At 41.3% G+C, this 21,719-nt stretch overlaps 1 protein-coding gene across 1 annotated transcript in view; it reads right to left on the reverse strand.

The window, feature by feature from the left end:
• Arhgap42 (Rho GTPase activating protein 42) overlaps nt 1-21,719 on the reverse strand; it is a 244,151-nt gene that overhangs the window by 65,594 nt on the left and 156,838 nt on the right. The window contains exons 5-6 of the mRNA XM_031344323.1: nt 11,897-11,998; nt 2,226-2,336 (exon numbers count right to left, since the gene is read on the reverse strand). Coding sequence (XP_031200183.1) covers nt 2,226-2,336; nt 11,897-11,998 — 213 coding nt within the window. The remainder of the gene's footprint in view (nt 1-2,225; nt 2,337-11,896; nt 11,999-21,719) is intronic.

Here is a 21,719-nt window from a genome sequence, read left to right on the forward strand (position 1 = left end):
CAAACTCAGAAATCCACCTGCCTCTGCCTCCCAAGTGCTGGGATTAAAGGCATGCACCACTACCACCTGGCCTGTAAGCCTCTTGTATGTCCACGGACATGTCTTTCTTTAGATTAGGGAAGATTTCTTCTACAATTTTGTTGAAGATATTTACTGGCCCTTTAAGTAGGGAGTCTTCACTCTCTTCTATACCTATTATACTTAGGTTTGGTCTTCTCATCTTTTCCTGGTTTTCTTGGGTGTTTTGGATTAGGAGCTTTTTGTTTTTTGCATTTTCTTGACTGTTGTGTCAATGTTTTCTATGGTATCTTCTGCAACTGAGATTCTCTCTTCTATGTCTTGTATTCTTTTGGGGATGCTTGCATCTATGACTCTTGATCCCTTTCCTATGTTTTCTAACTCCAGGGTTGTCTCCTTTTGTAATTTCTTTATTGTTTCTATTTCCATTTTTAGATCCTGAATGGTTTTGTTCATTTTCTTTACCTGTTTGATTGTATTTTCCTGTACTTTAAGGGATTTTTGTGTTTCCTCTTTAAAGGCTTCTTCTCATTATTTACCAGTGTTCTCTTTTATTTATTAAAGTCCTGCATCACCATCAAGAGAAGTGATTTTAGATCTGAATCTTGCTTTTCAAGTGTGATGGTATATCCAGGAATTGCTATGGTGGGAGAATTGTGTTCTGATGATGCCAAGTAACCTTGGTTTCTGTTGCTTATTTTCTTATGCTTGCCTCCCACCATCTGATTATCTCTAGTGCTACCTGCCCTCACTATATATGACTGGATCCTGTCCATCCTGTGATCCTGGTTTTGTCAGAACTCCTCAGAGTCCAGCTGTCTCTGTGATCCTGTGATTCCAGGATCCTGTGATCCTGAGATCCTGGATGTGTCAGAGCTCCTGTGAGTCAAGCTGTCTCTGGGACTATGAGATCCTGGTGCGATCAAGCTCCTAGGATCCTGGGATTCTGAGATCCTGTAGTCCTGGGCATGTTAGTGCTCCTGGGAGTGGAACTTCTTATGGGTATTGTGGGAATGGCTGCTGAGTTCATGCCCAAGATATGCTAAGACCAGAAGGAACCTGTGCAACTGGTCAGGTAAAGTTCCTGAGTACCTGATTCCCACTGGTACCAGTTACTTGAGGTGTTAGGGCAGATGTTGTGTCTTCCTCACCTCTGATCTTAGGATCCTGGGCATGTTAGAGCAGCTGGGAGTGGATCTTCCTTTGGGTGTTGTGGGACTGGCTTCAGAGTTCGAGCCCAAGGCCTGCTCAGGGCATTGGCCCAGACCAGAAGAACCCATGGCACTTGTCAGGCATAGCTTCTAGGTGCCCAGGTCCAGAATATTTCATTTTCATTATGCATGGGTATCTCGAAGACTGTCAAAGGAAGAAAGGGGTGGCTGCTCTATGGTTTCCTTATGCATTAGCAAGCCCATCTTTTCATTTCATGGGAACTGAGCTGTGTCTATGAAGACTGCCCTGATGCCAGAGCTGACCTTATCTATAACAGATGCCATCTTATGAAGATGCTCATGTGAGCAATAATGTTAGAAATTAGGTCATATTTGGAAAAAAAATGCTAAGAAAATGAAATAAACTTAATTCAGTCCAGGATCCCAGTCCTTGGGATGCGCCACTCACATTAGGGCTAGTTAACACACCCCTTCCATACCCCTCCAGTTAATCCTCTCTGGAAAGGCACTCCCAGATATAATCAAAAGTGAGAGTCCTTCATCCCCTGGGCATTTCCTAGCCAAATCAAGTTAACTAATCAAACTTCACTGCCACAGCAATGTAAACTATTTTTTTAGCTTTATAGTAATAGGTTTTATATGTAGCATAGTTTTAGGTATCCTCAAGAAATGAACGTTCTCCTGCACCCCCTCAAGAACCCACCCAGCCTGCATCCCACACATATGGACTCTATGGTTAATAGCTTGCATTCCTGTGGAAGAGTTATTACAGTCAGTGAGTCAATATGGATACATTACTGACTGAATCCAAAATTCAGTGTTTGAATTGCACATTCTATGGGTTTTTCTGGCACATTTCATACCATTACAAAATGACACAGAGGAATCTACTGCCCTAAAGGTATTTATCCTTCCCCAATTTCCTTTTTCAAAAAAATTTCATTAATCATAATTTCAAACAAAAAACTTGCTCTAAAACATTTTTTCTCATAGATCATTTTTGAGGCTGTTATATATTAAAAAACTAAAACTTACCGGCTCCACAAATTCAAACTTCTTCTTCTCTTGAACCTCTTGGATTTTAAAGACATATTCTAATGAAGCTTCATAGAAGTTCTGATGTTCTCGGCCAATCTGTGAATCGGCCTAAAAAATAAAAGCCCAGCATGTAACACAGGGTTAAACCTTCATAGAGGGAGTGAAGATGTGTGAACCCCACAAACCCTCATGAGTCTATACACAGAGGAGTGAGGACAGGGTGAACCCCACAAACCCTCATGGGTCTATACACATAGGAGTGAGGACACGGTGAACCCCACAAACCCTCATTAGAGACTAACTTCTTCAAACAGTTTTAATGCAGTGCTAACTCCCTAGAGCTTATAGTGAGTGGAGTCAAGATAAATACAGACACACATAGAGAGCTAACCCTCAAAGGGTAGGATACAACAAGCTACAATACCTTCACAAATGAAATGAAAAGGCTATATAGTAAACAACAACAACAACAACAACAACAACAACAAAAAACTCTATTACAATCACAGTAAAATTATGGGAAGAAATTTCCAGAGAGGAATACAAAGGTATATGAGAATCTACAGAGTCGGAAAAGCACTAAATTCTGAGAGAAAATGGTAGAAATAGGCTCTTGACATAAACAATTGATAGTGAATTAGTTCAGCCTATAAAGAGGAGCAAAGATGTCCGAATGGAGAGGAAGGAGAGCAAGAGAAGGGGATGGAATAGATGTGTCTGTAGTGAAACAGGAGTGTGATGTAAGGGAGGCTGGGCGGGACAATGGGGGTTGGAGTAGGACACTCTGTGTGGGTGGGCTGGACAATGAATAATTAGGAAATGTGGGCAGAAGTCACTCTCCTAAAAAAAATGGAGGTAGGGGAGCCTGGCAGAGCTGCCTGCAGAGGAAACAGGGAAGGTAAGCTCGAAAGATCTTAGCTGCTTCATAGCAAGTCTGGATTTTAATAAAAGAAGTGTTCAAGGATATTAATCAAGAAGGTGACACACAATTGCGGAAAATCTGGCATATGCATTTTCTAAGCAGAGCCAAAACCAAACCAAAAGCTGACCAACAGTTCCATAGTGAATCATGTTCCACCAACACCAGGGGCACCTCTTCCTCCTGATTGCAGTCAGTATTGGAGAGAACTACAGAAGCAGTTTCATCGCTTTGCTGCGTCTGTCTCTCCTCTTCTGTGCAACAGTCAGGCACCCTGGAAGAGTGACTCTGGATCTATACAAGCACACTGGCCACTTTTCTTGTCCCATTCCCTTCTCCAACAGCAGCTGGGATTGATGAAAGCAGCTGCGGAGAGTGTGCTCTCTGCAGTGGAGTGTCCACTGATAGGGAACCTGGGAACAGAACGTGGTTCTGAGCCATTGACAAGGGTAATGTAGCCAAGCAAAGGTAGCACAAGACCGTGTGGCTTCAGCTTCTTGCTCTGGTCATCACAGAAACAAGGGTTTTACTTGGAACCTCTTAAGATGATCACATACTTAGTATGTATTTGGCAATAGAGTTATAAATAATCCAGTACTATCAGCAACTCACTTGGGGCTTTAAGTTGAGAATACCAAAGTTTAGACTACCATATGTTGAACATTAGGTAGGTTTTAGCCAAAAAATTTCTGGCTCTGGAAAACCATTTAGGGCCATTGTAGTTCCCAGTAGGAAGAAAAGTGAGATTCCAGAAAAATGTACTAGTTTTTTTCTTATCATCATCTAGGAAAGTGAATTAAATTGGGCATTGGAAGAAGGTGTTGGCTCTTGAGAGACAAAGTCTAATTTGTGATATATGCTGCATTCTGTGACCACTTTCCCCATATAACCACTTTCAAACCACAAAAACCACTAAGAGTGAAATCAGGAGTTGAAAAGAAGTGACAATGGTCCTCTCCAAGTCAAACTTTGGGCACAACATACTGTTTCAGGAAGCATTCCATTTAAAGATTTAATTTTCTTTAAAAGGTGTCATCATCAACGGTGCAAACTAGCATATAAGAAGAAAGTAGAAACCTGAGACACACCTTCAGAGTCAAGTGCTTGCTGATGGAAACCTGATATTGCTGTCTCCTGAAAGGCTCTGCCAGACAGAAATGGAAGCAATAGACATTCGAGGCTCCCCCAGCACTAAAACCATCCTGCATGATGGTAGTACATTAGGTGGCCTGAATAGAATAAAGACCCTGCTGTGAATTGGATCAGATCTGCTCCTGGTGGGGGTGGGGAGAGGTGGAAGAGAAAGAAATGGGAATAGCCAAGGATCTCACACTGGGAGACAAAAAGGCCTGGGAGCCTGTCTCCAGTCAAGGGAACCTGTCTCCCACACCTTGGCCAGGACTGCTTAGATATGTACATCCCGGGCCCTATGTTTACTTTTTAATCTCACCTCAGGACCAAAGATGGACTTAATCGGGGATGTCCACTTGATCTCGTTTTCCCTCTTCCCAATGTAACCACACTAAATAAACCTGTCTTGCTTTTTACTATTAGTTGGGCTGTTTCAATTGGCTTCTTGAGGACATATGACCTAATCTGTTTTTCTGGGGTACAGATTGTGACTCCAAATGTGGTAAAAGTCTCATTAGCTGATAAAAATGGCAACGTGCCTAAACTAAACCATGCCTGAAAGCAGTATGACTTGTGGGGGGCTGCTTTGTTTCCTTCTAAGGGAGATGAAGGCAGATGGTCATGTGGTCACCCTCCAGTGACACTCTGGCTACTGACTCTCTAGTGTCTGAATGTTGCTTTGGAGTGACAGCATTGCAAACACGCACACTCGGAACTCTGGCTGAAGGAGTGCAGCATGTTCTGTGTGCCTCCACAGCTGAAGGCCTCTGCACCTGGCCTCCTCCAGACTCGGCTCTTTTCACTCATTGTCTTTCTGTCTCATCACTACGTGAATCACAGCCACCCACAAAGCGTGTGGTGTTTGTGAGCTTTTCCACACAATCACACCCTAGTGGTAGTCTAGCGGACCCCTGACATAAGTGTCTGAAATCATCTCTTTAGAGATTTGGCTACAGTGTATATAGTCATTCCTCTCAAGATCCCACCCCTTCCACTGAGAAGATAGAATAGAGATAGTTATTTTTTGCCAGTTTTCAGTCTTAGATGCTTTTGCTTATTCAACTCAATGATGAGTCTCAGAAAAAAAAAAAAAAAAACGTCCCCAGAGGGAAGCATACTTAAAGATTACGGCAGCTCCCTTTCTTCTCAGCACAAGATGAAGAAAGGCATTTCGAAGTTAAGATGAATTCCCTTAGACTAGAGGCTGACTGGAAAATACTTAAGTCAGGAGTAGTGACTCACACCCATAATTTCATCATTCAGGCAATGGAGGCCAGAAGATTGCTATGAGTTCAAAGCCAAGACAGACAGCCACAATCTACAGAGTGGGACTCTGTCTCAACAAACATAAAAAGCAAAAGCAACCAGTGGATGTATAAAGGCAGCCACCACCCTGCAAAACCTTCAACCCTAAATATGTCCTGTCTACAGTTGTGTAGGGACAAAGAGCAGAGACAGAGGGGAACGCAACCAATGACTAGGCAAAATTGAGACCCATTCCATGGGCAAGAACCCTGAGACTACTAGTGATATCCTGTATTTTTGCAGACAGGAACCTAGCATAATTATCCTCTGAGAAGCTCTACCCAGAAGCTGACAGTAATAGATGCAGAGACCCACAGTGAAACATTAGATGGAGCTCAACAAGTCTTGTGGGAAAGTTAGGGGAAGAATAGAGGGACCCAAAGAGGACAGGGGATTCTCAGGAAGATCAACAGAGTCAAATAACCTGGAGACTTGGGAGCTCCGAGAGACTGAACTACCAACCAAAGAGCAAGTATGGGCTGAACCTAGGCCCCTCAAAATATGTAGCAGGTATGCAGGTTGGTCTTCATGTGGGATCCCCAATAACTGCAGTGGTGGCTGACCCTGAATCTGTTGCCTGCCTGAGGAGAAGGCAAGGGGAGACTAGGGTTAGGATCTGCGTGAGGGCATATTGGAAGGAGAGGGGGCTGATATTGCGATGTAAAGTGAATAAATAAATAAAGCTAATTAAAAAGACTTTGTTTATAATACTGGCAACAAGTGTTGTCTCCTTTTTATACCTAAGTGAAACAACAGTATGATTCAGCTTCCAAGTGGAATCGTTTTAAAGCAGACCATGAACAGCAGCAGCCATGATGTCGGAGTAGCAAGTGTGCCCTGTTGCTTGTGGGGCAGAAGGGACTTTAATAAAAGAAAAAGATGAGTTCCATAAGAAAGCAGCATGCTTCCATAGTCACTTTAAGTCCTCCTGAATATCATTGTGCTGTCTTGGTGTGAAATATGGAGAGGCCTCAGAGAGTATTTGGTGAAGCATGAGCCCTCCAGAAAAAAATATGGGTTGCGCGTGGATTTGGAAAAAAACTTTAGAGTTTAGAGTTGGTGAAGGTATATGAGAAGACTGGGAACAAACAAACAAACAAACAAACAAAACCAAAAGCTACAGCTGGGTGTGGTACATGCCTGTAATCCCAGCTGGCTAAGGCAGGAGAATTGCTGGGAATCCAAAGCCCATCCTGAGCTACATAGCACATCCTGCCAGGAATGCACTGCAAAAGCCTGTTGAGAAGGGAGGGGAAGACAGACCGAGACACAGAGAATCAGAAAGAATGAGAATCAGAAGTTATATCTAAAATGTGTTTATTTATGTAATTATGTGTGGGTCTGCATGAATGTATGGCTCATGGCATGTGTTCAGGCATCCAGAGAGGTCAAAGGGTGTTGGATACCCTGGAACTGAAGTGACAGACAGTTATGTAATACTAACTGACCATTGGGAACCAAATCTGAGTCCCCTATAAGAGCAGTTAAGTGTTCTTAGCCATTGGCCCATCACCCCAGTCCCAGAAGTTATAACCAGACTGGTCAAAACGGTGGTTACAACTATCTGCTTTGGCATGATGTCCAGGGACAGTTACAGTAGAAATCACAGAATGAGTACAGACCACATCCTATAGACAGTGCAAGGAACCAGAAGATTTCTGTAAGGGCACTGCACAATAAATGGTTTAAACAGGGACCAGATTGCATGTAAGATGACTTTTGTGATCATAGCCAAAGTAGCTGGTTCACTTCCATAAACAAGGGTGAGTTGATAGATGTGTGACTGAAAAACAGAAGAAAAAAACGAGTATGAATTCCATTCACCCAAGAAAGAATACCAGCATGAACAGGTCATTGAAGATGTTGAAATGTTTAGGGGACATTTAGGAACAGCCACGATGTGTAAGGTTTCACAGACCCCTGAGGTATGGTTGGCTGTCCGGGGACCTCTGAGTGGTACAAAGTACCCAGAAACAGCAGGATTATAGCCTTCAACACAGACAGTGTACACAAGAAAGGTGCCAAAGTGTTTAAAGCCTAAATGGAGGCAAAGCTGGACACAGGGACTGAACGAAGGCACTGGCTCCATCAAGGGTGAGGGTAAGACACAGGGACTGAATGAAGGCACTGGCTCCATCAAGGGTGAGGGTAAGACACAGGGACTGAACGAAGGCACTGGCTCCATCAAGGGTGAGGGTAAGACACAGAGACTGAACGAAGGCACTGACTCCATCAAGGGTGAGGGCAAGAGGCATTTTTTTAAGTATTGAATGTAAAACTAAACTGGATTTCTAAAAGGAATCCACTTCTTCCTTTACATTCCCTAACTATAAATCAAATGAGTACCATTATTCTAAGCTCATTCTTTATTCATTAGCATAACACAGAGGTATAAAGTCTAGAAATACAGCCCCCACAGGTAACGCTGGGATGCAACCGTTAGTATTCTGACACAACATAGACCCTCTTTAAATGAGTCTGAGACACACTCTATATTCCAGATTCCTTGCTAAGTCTAGTATTTCTCAATTCTTTTGATGATTTGCCAAAGACAATTTTTAGGTTTTTCTTCTTATCCGAGTATGTGGGTTGCAGTTCGAGGGTGTACACTTGGCTTTTTGTGTGGATGTGGAGGCCACAGGCCAATATCAGCTGTCTTCTTTGATCGATTTTGAGATAGGGTTTCTCACCAAACCTGTAGCTCCTAATTTTAGTGAACTCCCTGGCACTAGCCCTGGAGTATGTTGGACTCCATCAACAAGCACTAGAGTTACAGGTATGTAACTCCTAGCTTTTAACTCAGGAGTCCAAGGACTCAAACGCAGGTCCTCATACTTGTGTAGCAAGTGCATTATCCTCTGCCACATCTTCCCTGTTCCAAACACACAAGCAATTCTAACAGCCATACCATTGGAGACTATGTGGCTTCATTGTATCCTGCCAATGTCTATAACTGTTGGTACCGTGGTTGTTTGCTGTCCATATGAGTTACCCACTCCATAAATTCATCTCTCATCATTTCTGCAGGGAAAACTCTTAATAGTAAAAATTCTCTCAATTCCCTGGCACATTTTAAGTCTGTGGAAATAATCCCTGAAGTTACATAAAGAATAGTCAGTATTTTTATGTCCTATGAGGAAAACAGAGAATGACCAGAGGCTGGGGAGGAAATGCAGGCCTTTCAGGCACAACATTGAGGAGGCAGAGGCAAGTGGATAGGTTTGAGCTTTAGGCTAGCCAGAGCTACTTAGTGAAAGTCTGCCAAAGAAAGAAAGGAGAGAGAGAGAGAGAGAAAGAGAGAGAGAGAGAGAGAGAGAGAGAGAGGGAGAGAGAGAGAGAACACTCCACAATTCTCATGCCTTGCTAACAACAGATTTTTATTACACTGAAAACCTCTTATTAGTTTGCATTATTTAGAACATGGGACATGCAACCAATATAGTTCATGTCTTCATCAATTACCTCCCTCTTACATCCTTAGTTGGCTTTTCATTGATTTGCAAATGCTTCTTATATATGAGTGTTAGAAACTCTTGAGTTATGGTGTATAAACTCCCTAGCACTTTATCATTTAGTTTAGTTTAATATCTTTTAGAATCAGTATTTTTATGCACTCATGCTCTTCTGTTTTTTCTTCACAACCTTTCTTTCTCTCTCTTTTTTCTTTTTCTCTCTTTCTTCTTTCTCTCCCCCTTTCTTTCTTTCTTTTTTCTTTCTTCCTTTCTTTCTCTCTTTCTTTCTTTCTTTTTTCTTTCTTTCTTTCTTTCTTTCTTTCTTTCTTTCTTTCTTTCTTTCTTTCTTTCTTTCCTCCTCTTTCTTTAATCCTGGAAAGAAATTACTCATTCACATATCAAATGCTATTTTTTATTCCAGGCAAAGTTAAGTCCGTGGTCTTGATAGGTTTGACTCTAGCTCTCTCATCACTTACTCTAATGGCTGTTTTAGTTGGTGGCTTTGGAACTCTGTCTACACAAACTGACCATTTCATGCAGTGTCAGCCACTAATTTTCCAGGAAAAATGAGTAATGAGGCAGCTATGCAGGTGAGCAGATCGGGAGGGGGTGTCCTTTTGAGAGCAGGTTAATAAGCCTGATACTGCCCTGGAAAGAAGCAGGTGACATTTAATGCCATATCACAGCACTAAACACAGGATGGTGACTTTGCTCACCAATAGGTTGATTCCTGGAGGAGCAGCAGGAAAGGCTTCAAGCCATACTCTTCCTACCCCACACCATGCACCCCTAAGGAGCGGCTTTAATCTAACTGCTGTTGTGTTGTGCTATGGGCCATGCTTCCTAACAGCAACCCATGTGTGTTTGCATATTAGAGAGTGGTACTAGATAACACTGCTAACACTGTAATCCCTTTCCATCTCCAGTTACATATAGACCCCCAAATAATACCTGGCTATTTTCAAGCCTAAGGCACTCACAGCCACTAGCCAGGACAGTATTAATACTAAGCTAAGCTATCAGGGAGACTGGAGACATCCTGTAAAGGGCTTGAGTTTGAAGAACAGTTACTGGTTCCTGAAGAAGATGTAGGTACCATCTCAATAAGCAGGATCCTTATGTGTAAAGATCCTGAACTTTCAGGCTTCGCCTCCTGCCATGGCAGGCCCTTGTTGTGGATCACTGATGACACTCAGTAAAGGCTTCTGTCATATGGCTACATCTATGTTCATACTACAAATACACAGACAATCCTAAATTACAGCAAATAGAGCCAAGACTTATAACATTAGTCATGCCCAAGAAATTAGAGCCTAGTTTAAGATATAGCCCAGTTCGGGTTTATGTCCGATCTTCTGTTTCATTTTGGCCTCAAGCTTCCCACAGTTGCACAACCATATAATCAAAAAAGTTTGTATTGCAGTTAACTAATGGTAGAAGGCAGAGATTTAAATGAACTCCTATAAAACATCAAGTAAAACAAACTTCCTAATACTAATCATCTTTTTAAATTATTATTTGTAGTTTTAATTTTCTGTGTATGTGTAGTATGTCTGTATGAATTTATGTACATCATGCATGTGCAATGCCTACAGAAGCCAGAAGAGGCTGTCAGATCCTCTGAACTAACTAGACTTATACATGATTGTGAGTGCTGGGAACTGAATCCAGGTCCTCAGCAAAGAACATCTGAACTACGGAGCCAGATCTCCAGGTCCTAATCAGCTTTAAACTAAGACACTGGATGTCCTCAAGGAGAATATGAGCATACAGACCAACTGGAAGCCTCCAAGACCTTTTCTGACACTGGACTAAACTCTTCAACCTCTAACTGTCAAGCAGCCATCCTGGTATTAGACTTGGTATTAGGAGGTGGGAGGAATGAGGAGAGCAGAGGAGCAGAGTGAACTTGGAAAGCAGTTCATGAAGGGAGATGGCTTTCCTGGAAGACATGTCTGAGAAGGTCCTCCCCTGTGGAATCTGCAAACACAGAGATGGGGAAAAGGGGCTGCTGTGGATAACCACATAAGCAGGTTCTATGGGCCTGAGCAGGAGGAGACATCAATACTGTCCTGCACTGACAGCACCATGTGCTACACACGTTCCGGAGCAGGAGAGGGGGGTTAGGATTATGTTCCATAGCACCCTATGCTACACAGATTCTGGGGGTCAGGATTGTGCTCCACAGCACCTTCCACTACCCACATTCTCATGGGTCAGGATTGTGATCAACAGCACCATCTCCTACACACATTCTGGGTCATGAGTGTGCTCCACGGTTCTATTGCTGAGGTGCCAATGGCAGAATTGGAATTTACCCCCATCCTGAATGAACTCGTTCTGGGCCTGGTGCTGCATAGTTCCAGCCTGTCAGAGCTGCCCTTGACAGTGTTACCTACAGTTACTACATTACCAATAGCAAAAAAAAAATCTAGCATTTGAGAACAAGAGAAGATAAAAATTGCTAACAGGCATATACAGTATTAAATGTCCCTGAAATAATTGATGTAAAGTTATTGAGATTTCAGAATATGCAGTTGTCTGTCCCTGTCCTTCCCCTTGCTGGAGCAAAGTGTTAAGAAGAAATGTCACCAGCATTTCAACTTTAATTTTAAGACTACAGTATAAACTGGATTGATCTTGTCTCTTGAAAGTATGCCCAAGAAGAAAAAAAGACCTTGTTTCAGGTCTTTCTCATTGTTGAAGGAAACACTTATCTTACACAAAAAACTATTAGTACTGACTGCCACACAGTGTAAACTCGCCCAACTATCCATCACTACCATCACTTAAGAAGTTACAGGTGGGGACACATCCAGGCTGAGAATTTTGATGTCACATGACTTAATGTGCATGCTTACCTCTTGCAAGTGAGACTCCTTTTTCTTAGCCGATAAATTCAGATGTTTATCCAGAATAGAATAGTATTTTTCACTCTCTTTGTCAAACTTCTTCTTCCCATCCTAGAGAACAGCAATTTGAACAAAAGAGATTCAGATCAAAGCATCAAAGAAGCCTTCATCTTCATGCTCATCATCCTCACCAAGGGGTCAAACTAAACCTTAACTTAATAGACCTATTTTCAATGTGACTAAGACGTAAATGTCTAATTTTTTAAAGGTTTTGGTAATTCAGATCAGTAAACATATAACCAGTTTAGAAAATCGCCCACATAACTCTCCACAAAATCATCTTTTTGACCAGGAAAAGTTGTCTGACTCTGCACTCCTCTTTTCGTATCTTTCTCTTCCCCTTCCTTTCCCATCCTCCCATGCTTTCTCTTTCTTCTGCAGCTCCTCTTTTTGTATTTCTCTCCTCCCCTTCCTTTCCCATCCTCCCATGCTTTCTCTTTCTTCTGGAGCTCCTCTTTTCATATCTCTCTCCTCCCCTTCCTTTCCCATCCTCTGATGGTTTCTCTTTCTTTTTTTCCCTATATTTCCATCATTTCCCTCATCCTCAGTTGTATTTCAGCCTGAAACTTGCCATGAAAACCAGTCCAGCCTAAAACAAGTTCCAGTAATTCCCTGTTGCTTCCTATAGTGCAGGTGACTGGTCAGCACTAAACAAAGAAGAGAATACACCCTTCAGACCAGACTAGAAAGAATTTCCACAGTATAGTATAGAGAGTGGCTAGGTGATGCATACAGCCAAGTTTTGGTGTTTCAAATAATTTGTTTTGACAGAGAAGAAAGATGTTTATACTTTTGTAGCTTCAAATGATTAAATAAAATTAAAGGTGAAACAAATAGATTAGTGATATCTATATCACATTCCCTGGATGGAACTGTAATATCTGGCATTTTCTTATTCCTAAACCCTTGTCTTTTCTTTCCTTTCCTTTTTCTCTTTCCTTTCCTTTCCTTTCCTTTCCTTTCCTTTCCTTTCCTTTCCTTTCCTTTCCTTTCTCTTTCCTTTCTTTTCCTTTTATTTTATTCTTGGTGGTGGTGGAACCTGGAGACAGCCTGACCCTTCATGAAGACAGTGGAGAACATTGCTTGTTTGGAAGTGTAGGGAAATCCTGACAAGAGTGGCCACATCTGGGCTCATCTTCATCAACCCCAGACACTGTATGCACCAAGGAATCCTGCTCCATTTGAGAGGTCATGTACAATTCCATGCATAAACCACCTTGGCCATTTCAATGTTTTTCAAGCTGCAGCCTTGGACCAGGTAAAGGTTTTCATGGGCAAGCATTTCATGGTTTGTTGAAATGTCTATGACTTCCTTCATGCGGAGTGTACTGGTTTTGTGAAGAAGTTTTGTGTCAACTTGCCACAAGCTAGAGTCATTAGAGAAAAGGAGCCTCAGTTGAGGAAGTTCCTCAGTTGAGGAGATTCAGCTTTAAGACATTTTCTCAGTTAGTGGTCAATGAGGGAGGGGCCAGCCTACTGTGGGAGGTGCCATTCATGGGCTGGTAGTCCTGGGTTCTATACGAAAGCAGGCTGAGAAAGCCATGGGAAGCAAGTCAGTAAGCAGCACCCCTCCATAGCCTCTGCATCTGCACCTGCCTCCTGGTTTCTACCTTGTTTGAGCTCCTGTCCTGACTTGCTCCAATGATGAACAGCAATGTGGAAGTGTAAGTCAAATAAATCATTTCCTCCCCAACTTGCTTTATGGTCATGGTTGTTTCATCACAGCCATAGAAACCCTGACTAAGACACTGAGAGTCCAGACTCTCTATAGAAGAAGTCCTGTGGCTAGTGTGCACCAGGCCTTGCTTTGGAATGTGCATAAAGTCATGGAGAAGCAAGGTGCTGCTTGACGGAATGGCTCTGGACCTGATTCCTAGTGCAGAATTTGCAAATGACCAGGTAGACTCAGTTGAACGGAGAAGTACGGCCTAAACAATTAGACGCCTGAGCTGAGCTTTAGGTCACGTTGAAGTCCTGAGATATACACTGAATATCTGTACAGTTAAGGATTACAGCTGCGAAGAAGGGAGGAGAAAAGGTGGTGGTGAAGGAGGCAAGAACCTGTCTCAAAAAAACCAAAATGACATCATGTCTACATTTATTTACTACTTCAAGAGAACATATAGTGCTACCATAAGAAACACTGAAAAATCCATTGAAAAAAGGATGAAGAACCCACATAACACAGGTTGTGGAAAACATACCCTCCCAAAGAGCCCACAAGCCCAAGCTTCTAGGTGGGAAGAGGATGCAGTCACTTGGGTCAGTATTTGTCAGCCACAGGCACTCATATTTGGCTCCAAAACAAACTGCCTTTTCATGCCCCCTATCAGGGAGAGTTCTGCTTTCATGCTGGCATGAGGGAACAGCAGATGTTTAATGAGCAAATGAAATTTTGTTTGTACCGGTAGGCACCTCAGTTGCGCAGATATTCTAACTGCTCAATCAATTGGAACACAAGACCCAGGGGATCATTCTCCAAATAATCCGTAACTGTTTAACTTGGCTACAAGACATCTAATATCTGTGTGTGAGCAGCTGCACAGGGACAGCCAGGCTGACAAAGGGGCTTGCAGGCCCACGCTGGGCACTGAAGAGGAAGGAACTGGGTTCAGGAAGAGGGTGCAGCTGTTGGAAGGACACTTGCGTCTTTGTTTTCCCTTAGCATTTGGTGACATTTTGGGAAATGTTAATTTGATGCCAATACATCAGCACATCTGGCAACCCAGAAAGCAATTCTACAAGCAAGTTTTGAATTCTTATTCAAACCCTGGCCCAAGAGCTGAGACAAAAGATTGGAACACATAAAGGAGGCTATAATGTACAAAGTGAGTTCTAGAAAACCAAAAATAGTAATTCACACCACCTTACAGCTACGATTCAGTACTCAGGAAGTCTTGCATGTGAACCAGGTCTTGCATGTCTCCAATTTCAGAAATTAACTCTTGTTTCTTGAACACCTAGAATTTTCTCTAAAACCAGTAACACAGAGGGAAAAATTTGACCTATGAACCTTTATATGTATTTGATCATGTGATCATTGTCTTTTTAGTGTAATAAAAATATTAAAAAAACAAAAACCTATGTATCATTATGACCCTTTCCTGAAGGCCACTTGTGTACTAGGTCACCATTTAAAACAAAGCTGACAGAAATAAAGACTCCATGAACAGAGAAGTGGCAGTAGAAATGGCTATTGATAAGATGCTACAATGTGAAGTACTATATAAACTGGACTGAGTTTAACACCTTGGCTGGGGCAGATATGTGTGTGTGAAAACACACAAACAGACAGACACAGAGGAAGGACATATATATTCTATATAAAATAGTTCAAAGTACCGATTCAGTCCGGAGTCCACACAACAGTTAAGAGTGGCAGCTATTAGCATGGCTAATAATCTGCTTCCATCTCAAAGCACAGAGGATGGACTCTGCAGAGATCTATAATGGCTGAGTCACTGTGGCTAAACCACACCTTCACTTTACATAGTGAACATAGTGCTGGGGGAGACATGTCAACTCAAACTTCAAGTGTCAACTTCACTATCAGAGTGATTATTTATTACAAAAAAATCTAATAGTTATAAAATCTTAGGCATACCATGTATAAGAAAAGATTAAAACATACTATTGTTAAAAAAAATGCTAACTCAAAACCTTCTGCTGGCTACAAGAGGATACTCTGAAGAACAGTGTGGTGGTTTAAATGAGAATGAACCTCATAGACTTATATAGTTAATACTCAGTTGATTGAACTGTTTGAGAAGGATTAGGAGGTATGGGCTTGTTGAAGGAGCTGTGTCAGTAGGGGAAAGCTTTGAGGTTTCAAAAGACTTGTGACATTCCCAGTGTTGGCCCCCCACCCCCATCTATGCCTGTGGCCATATTTTACACCATGATGGTCATGTTCTTGGTATCTTATCATAGCAATAGAAAAGCAATTAAGATTAAAAAGACCCCACTAAACTTAGATAATTCAAATAGCATTTTTTAAATGATAATTATTAGATGTTGCCAAGCATTAGAGGATTGAATGACATTGGCTGGCAAGATTGCTCAGTAAGTAAAGATGCTTGCCACCTAGATGATGACCTAACACTGATCCCTGGGACCCACATGATGGAAGGGGAGACCTGACACTCACCATTTGTTCTCTGATAGCCTACATACTCATAGCATGCATGCATCACAAACATACGCAAAGTAAATAAATTAATAAATAAATTTGAAGAAATGTGAATGCTAACTAATATCTCCTTCTTCTGGAACTGGATGGGCACATTCCATTTCAGAGAGAAGGGTTGTCGTCACCATCCCAGACAGACTTGCCCTCAGGAAAAAGTTCTAAGTGATTTTTAAGGACAAGCTGACATCTTGTTCATGAGTACACTTTTTATAACTCATTAATTTATAATTAATTAAGCCTTTCCCACACTTCTATGATTGTATCTTATGTATACATATTGTGTATGCACATGGAGGCCAGAGATAGATTTTGAGTGACTTTTGTTCATCAAAGCATGGTCTTTCTCTTTAGCCCCAAGCTCACAAGCATATCTACTCCTGCTGGTCACCTTGACCCCCCACTCTCTGTCCTTCCAGGATTGGAATTACTGTGGGTTTGGGGGCCCCCTGGTGTTTGCATGGTTTTTACAGACCTAGACTCCAATACTGACACTTACACAGCAAGCACAGTGTGATCTCTTCTCACTAACTTTGGCCCCTTTAACATGTTATTATCTTATAACTGGTACCTAGACTCTGAGGTGACCATGACTAGAAGAATTAAGAGGGAACAAATCATCCTTAAAGTTGGGGAGAAACAAATTGCCTACCCTAAAAGGTAAGCATACCAAACTCTTACTTTGTCAGCTGATACTATCAGAGTTACCAGAACAAGGCCAGGTGTCAGTAGAAGCACTGTGGGTAATCAACAGAGAGCTCATGCACATTTGTATGTGCATGTGGTGTGTGTGTGTGTGTGTTTTGTGTATGACTGATGCAGTCCTTAGGCAATAAAATGGAAGGGAAATAGATGTGAAAGCAGGAAGGATAACCAGCACAAGGATTCATGACCAAAGTAGCTACTGCAGTAGGAGGAAGTAGCCAGGTGCTCAGACAATACAACATTTCTCATTCACTCCTTAGGAAGCCATTGTACCTTGGTGAGCAGGAAGAGAGAGCACTCAAATGTCTAATTCCTTCTTACTAATCAGACTTTGTCTTGAGTGTCAGGAAGCCTATTGCAGTTCAGATGGTCACAATACCCCCTCTGCAGCCATGGAGAACCCAGAGCAGTAGTGTGGTGTCCCTTCAGGAGTCTAGTTCAGATGGTCAAAACACCTCTCCTGCAGCCTTGGAGAACCAAGGGCAACAGTGTGCTGGCCAGTCAGGAGTCTAAAGGACAAGAGGGGGCAGTGAATGTTAAGCCTCTCACCTAAAGTTCAGAAGAGTGACATGTGGAGGGGACAAGAGGAGATATACAGGGAGTGAAACCTAAGGGATAAACTGGGCTTAGCATTAAACGCATAAGCTCTTTTCTGTATATTGTCTTTATGACTTCGAGATATGGTGAAGGATACCCTTCATGTGACCTGCAGGCTCCTTTACAACCTTCCCTTGAGTCAGTCTATATACTTTCCTATGACAGGCCACTCAGTAATATTTATGGGTAGGAAACTGTATTATCAGGATTCCCAGCTAAAAAGTAAGACTTTGAGGTTCCTGGATAGGAATGAATATGTTTAGCATGGTGGTGTAACCCCTACTAAATTATAACACCAACAAGAGTGGACTGCTTAGTTTCAGTATTTAAAGGAAACAAGAGGAGGGTTGGGAGAGGGGGAGGCAGAGACAAAGACAGAGAGACAGAGAGAGACAGAGTCAGAGGTAGAGAACACAGAAATTTTGGACACTGCACATCTCTGAGTACCAGCTCAGAATTAACCCTCCTCCTTTAAACTGTCATTACCAAAACCTCTTTTGATGACTCTCCTTTTTCACAGTAACAGAACCTGAGTTGTACCTGAACATAAGGGTACCAAGAATAGAGACCACAGTTTCCAATCCCCTAGGAAGATGTGTTCATCTGACTAATACCTGAGAAACATTGGGAACAACTTCTAGAAACTTCCTAAAAGGCCTGTATCTCATTCAACCTTCAGTATCACAGAGAGAGGACATGGTCCCAACTTGAATTGTAAAATGCACTTGTGTAGCTCTGATTTTCTTTCACCAACTATATTTTTTAACTTAAAACAAAAAAAAGTTTGTATGTGTGTATGTGTGTGTGTGTGTGTGTGTGTGTGTGTTCAGGTAACCACAGAGCTTATATGGTGGTGTAAGATCCCTTAGAGCTAGAGTTACAGGCATTATAACCCACCTGATATGGGTTGAGGGTCTCAAACTCCAATCCTCTGATAAAGTTGTGACCATCCTTAATTGCTGAGTCATCTCTCCAGATATCTTCACTGACTTTTGGTATAAAGATAGATAGATGATAGATGATAGATAAATGATTAATAGATAAATAGACAGACTTTTTAAAAGAAGGATGATATAAAAAGATGAAAGACTAAATTGCACTAATCTACAAAAGTGAAAAAGAAAGAAAAGGAATAAAGAAAGAAAGAAAGAAAGAAAGAAAGAATCAGAAAGAAAGTAAGAAAAGGAAGAAAGGAGAAAGAAGACAAAAATAGGGAAAATGGAAGATGAGAAAAGCTTTAGAAGTTTGTAATGGCCGAGCCCTGTGAGCTGACAAACAAGTCCTGACGCCAGGCTGGAGCTATGCCTGTGATTAGTAGAGCACATGCCTAGCATGCAGGAAGCCCTAGGTTCAATCTCTAACACAACACAAGCCAAGGATGGTAGCAAAAGTCTGTAACCCAGGCACTCCAGAAGTGCATCCTCAGCTATACAAGGAGTTCGAGGCCAGCCCAGCATACACGAGGCCTGTCTCCAAAACAGAATAGCAGACATCCTTTTCTCCCACCTTCCTTCTCTTCCTTGTTCTCATTCTTCTCTCAACACCCAAGCTCAGCTGAAGTGGACAAGACAATGTCTCCCGCATCACCTCCCTATGGAAGTGTGAATTGTGAGAATTACCTTTCCTGCACCCCAGCTCTGGATACCGTAGCTATTCTCTGGTCTTCCTTTTGGTCATAGATTCCAAGGACAAAGCCCCATTCCCATTCCTGAAATTTCACATCAGCTGGTGAGGACAGCACAAGGCTGAAGGCAGGAAATGAGACACTGTGGCCACCCAAGGTGAAGAAAGCAACACTACAGAGCAGAGCCCTCACTTCCAAAAGATAAAATAAAATATAAACAAAACAATAAGACCCCAGAACAAGGCTCATTCCTTTCATGTATTTGCAAAAAGTTCCAAAGAAATAGAAGGTAGCTGGTGATTTGTGATTTAGTCCATAGACAGGCACAGAGAGGTCGCCGTTTCTCATTACATGTTTAGCAAGTAGTTTTAACAGTGATCTCTGATTGTGTCTGAGACTTCACGCAAGTAAGTAGCAGAAGTAAACAACAAGGGAAGGAGGCAGAGTGCACATTTCCTTCACGTGTGCATGTCAGGTAACTTCCATAGGAGGGAGATTTTTGAGTTCGGAGTTTAGCAGTTAGAATTAGAAGACATGACTCTAAAAGTATTAGCTTTATGGACAAAAAAGCCAAAATTAATTATTAGCTTTATAATTCTTTTTTCCAACTGTCAACACACAAATCAATACAAATCAAACTTTAAGTTTGGCAATTTTCACAGATTTAAATTAATTGTCAGAGGATTTTTTTTGTTTCCATAAGAAATGAACCTATTAAAAGGACAGACAATTTTATACTAAAATACTACTTGAGACCTCTCTTCCCTTAATCACGAAGAAAATGGTGATGGCTTGTCATTTTTATCAACTACTTACAATTTTTAAGGTTTTTTTTTTCCTCTCACTTTTACTGAGAGCCATTTGGTCATTTGCTGTGGCTACATAAAAGGAACCTAGCAATATAGCTTAATAAGTAAAGATATTAGCAGCCAAATTTTTTATGACCTGAGTTAGATCCTCAGACCCACATGGTAGAAAGAGAAAACTCTCACAAGTTGTCTGGTCTCTACATGCATGGCATGGCTGTATTATCTCACATAATAATAATTAATAATAATAATAATAATAATAATAATAATAATTTAAAAAACTTTTTAGTGGGAATTTTTACCGAATTTAATCCATCCTGAATATTAAGTCCTTGATAATTGAATATTGATATTCATTTTGATAATTATATTTTCTAATAAAATCACCTTATTCTAATTACCTCACAAATAAAAACATCACAAAACCCAGTTTGTTTAAAAGTAAAGGGTAAGAACATGTTTCATCTATCATATCAATTCTGAAGATACCTTTCTGTATCATAAAGTGTTAACTTTATCACCAGAGTAGGAACATCTGACCAAAACCAAATTACATAAAACAAGGATGAACTTGAAAACACTAAGACTCAAGATTCCTACATCAATCTCCAAAAGATACATACAAATGCACATGTATGCTCTCACACACCCAGACACACACACACACACAGACACACGCACCCCACATACATGAGCACATACCCTCAGTTATAGCCACACACATGTATACACACACATAAGCATACATGCACAGATATACATACACATACATAACCACATGTACACATACACACACACATATATGCACACACTCCTAAATATATTTCTGAAGTGTAGCACTGGTTAAGGACTCACATTTCTTGTACAATCCTTCATCTCCTGATGGAAATCTTATTATGCACATACTCCTAGCATTTTGGAGAACATATGATGGGTTTGGAGTGAAATCCGGGGTAGAGAAAACAACTTACAAATTTGTTTAGCTAAAGTCAAAACCGAACTGTCACATGGTGACCATATGTTCTCCATTTCCACAAAGGGAAACAGAAGGGAAATGACCAAAGGAGAGATATTTATGTTAGTCATCAGGAAGGGTTGTTAAACCACTTTAGTATACCAGATTACGCTGGACAAGAGCTAATTAACAGAAGCAGTCAGAGAATCTTCTTCCTGTTAGTCATGCTGCGTATAGGAGCCCAGTCTCTTTTTAAGGAGCAGGCGACATTTAGCAGCTAATGTATTTGGGGATCACTGTAATTGATGAGAAACCTGACATTTTCCTTTAAGATTTGTCTAAAACCATCTATGAGATTTTCTTCCTGAAAGCTACATTCTTCTTCATTTAATTCTAAGCAGACATTGTACATAATCAGTTCCAGTTGTATTTGTAAAGATGCTTCCTTTTGATAGTATTATGTAAATAAAAACCTAAGACATCAAATTTTATGGCAAGCCTTGGAGATGAGAGGGGCAATGCCCCTTCTTAGAATGTGTCAGTACAACACAACTTATTCATGTGGACACAGAATTTCAGTGACCATTCACATCAAGGGTCACCAAAGATTATTGGTTTTCAAGACTACAGGCTTCTCTCTGGATGCAGCAACCAACCCCCAACCCACTTCCCATTCCTTGATGGTGTGAGCTACAGAATGAAATGCATGGATGGCATGAAGTCCATAGTCTCACAATGCATAATTAAAGATAATAAAAGTGAACATTAAACAAATTTATTGTGGAAGTGGTGTGGGTTCTCCATTGCCTGTAAAAGCACAGCAGACTTAACTCTTTTTTTTTTTCTTTCTTTTTTTTTATTTTAGATATTTTCTTTATTTACATGCGAATTTCTCC

Source organism: Mastomys coucha, unplaced genomic scaffold, assembly GCF_008632895.1.
Source record: "Mastomys coucha isolate ucsf_1 unplaced genomic scaffold, UCSF_Mcou_1 pScaffold23, whole genome shotgun sequence".
In the NCBI taxonomy this organism is placed as follows: Eukaryota; Metazoa; Chordata; class Mammalia; order Rodentia; family Muridae; genus Mastomys; species Mastomys coucha.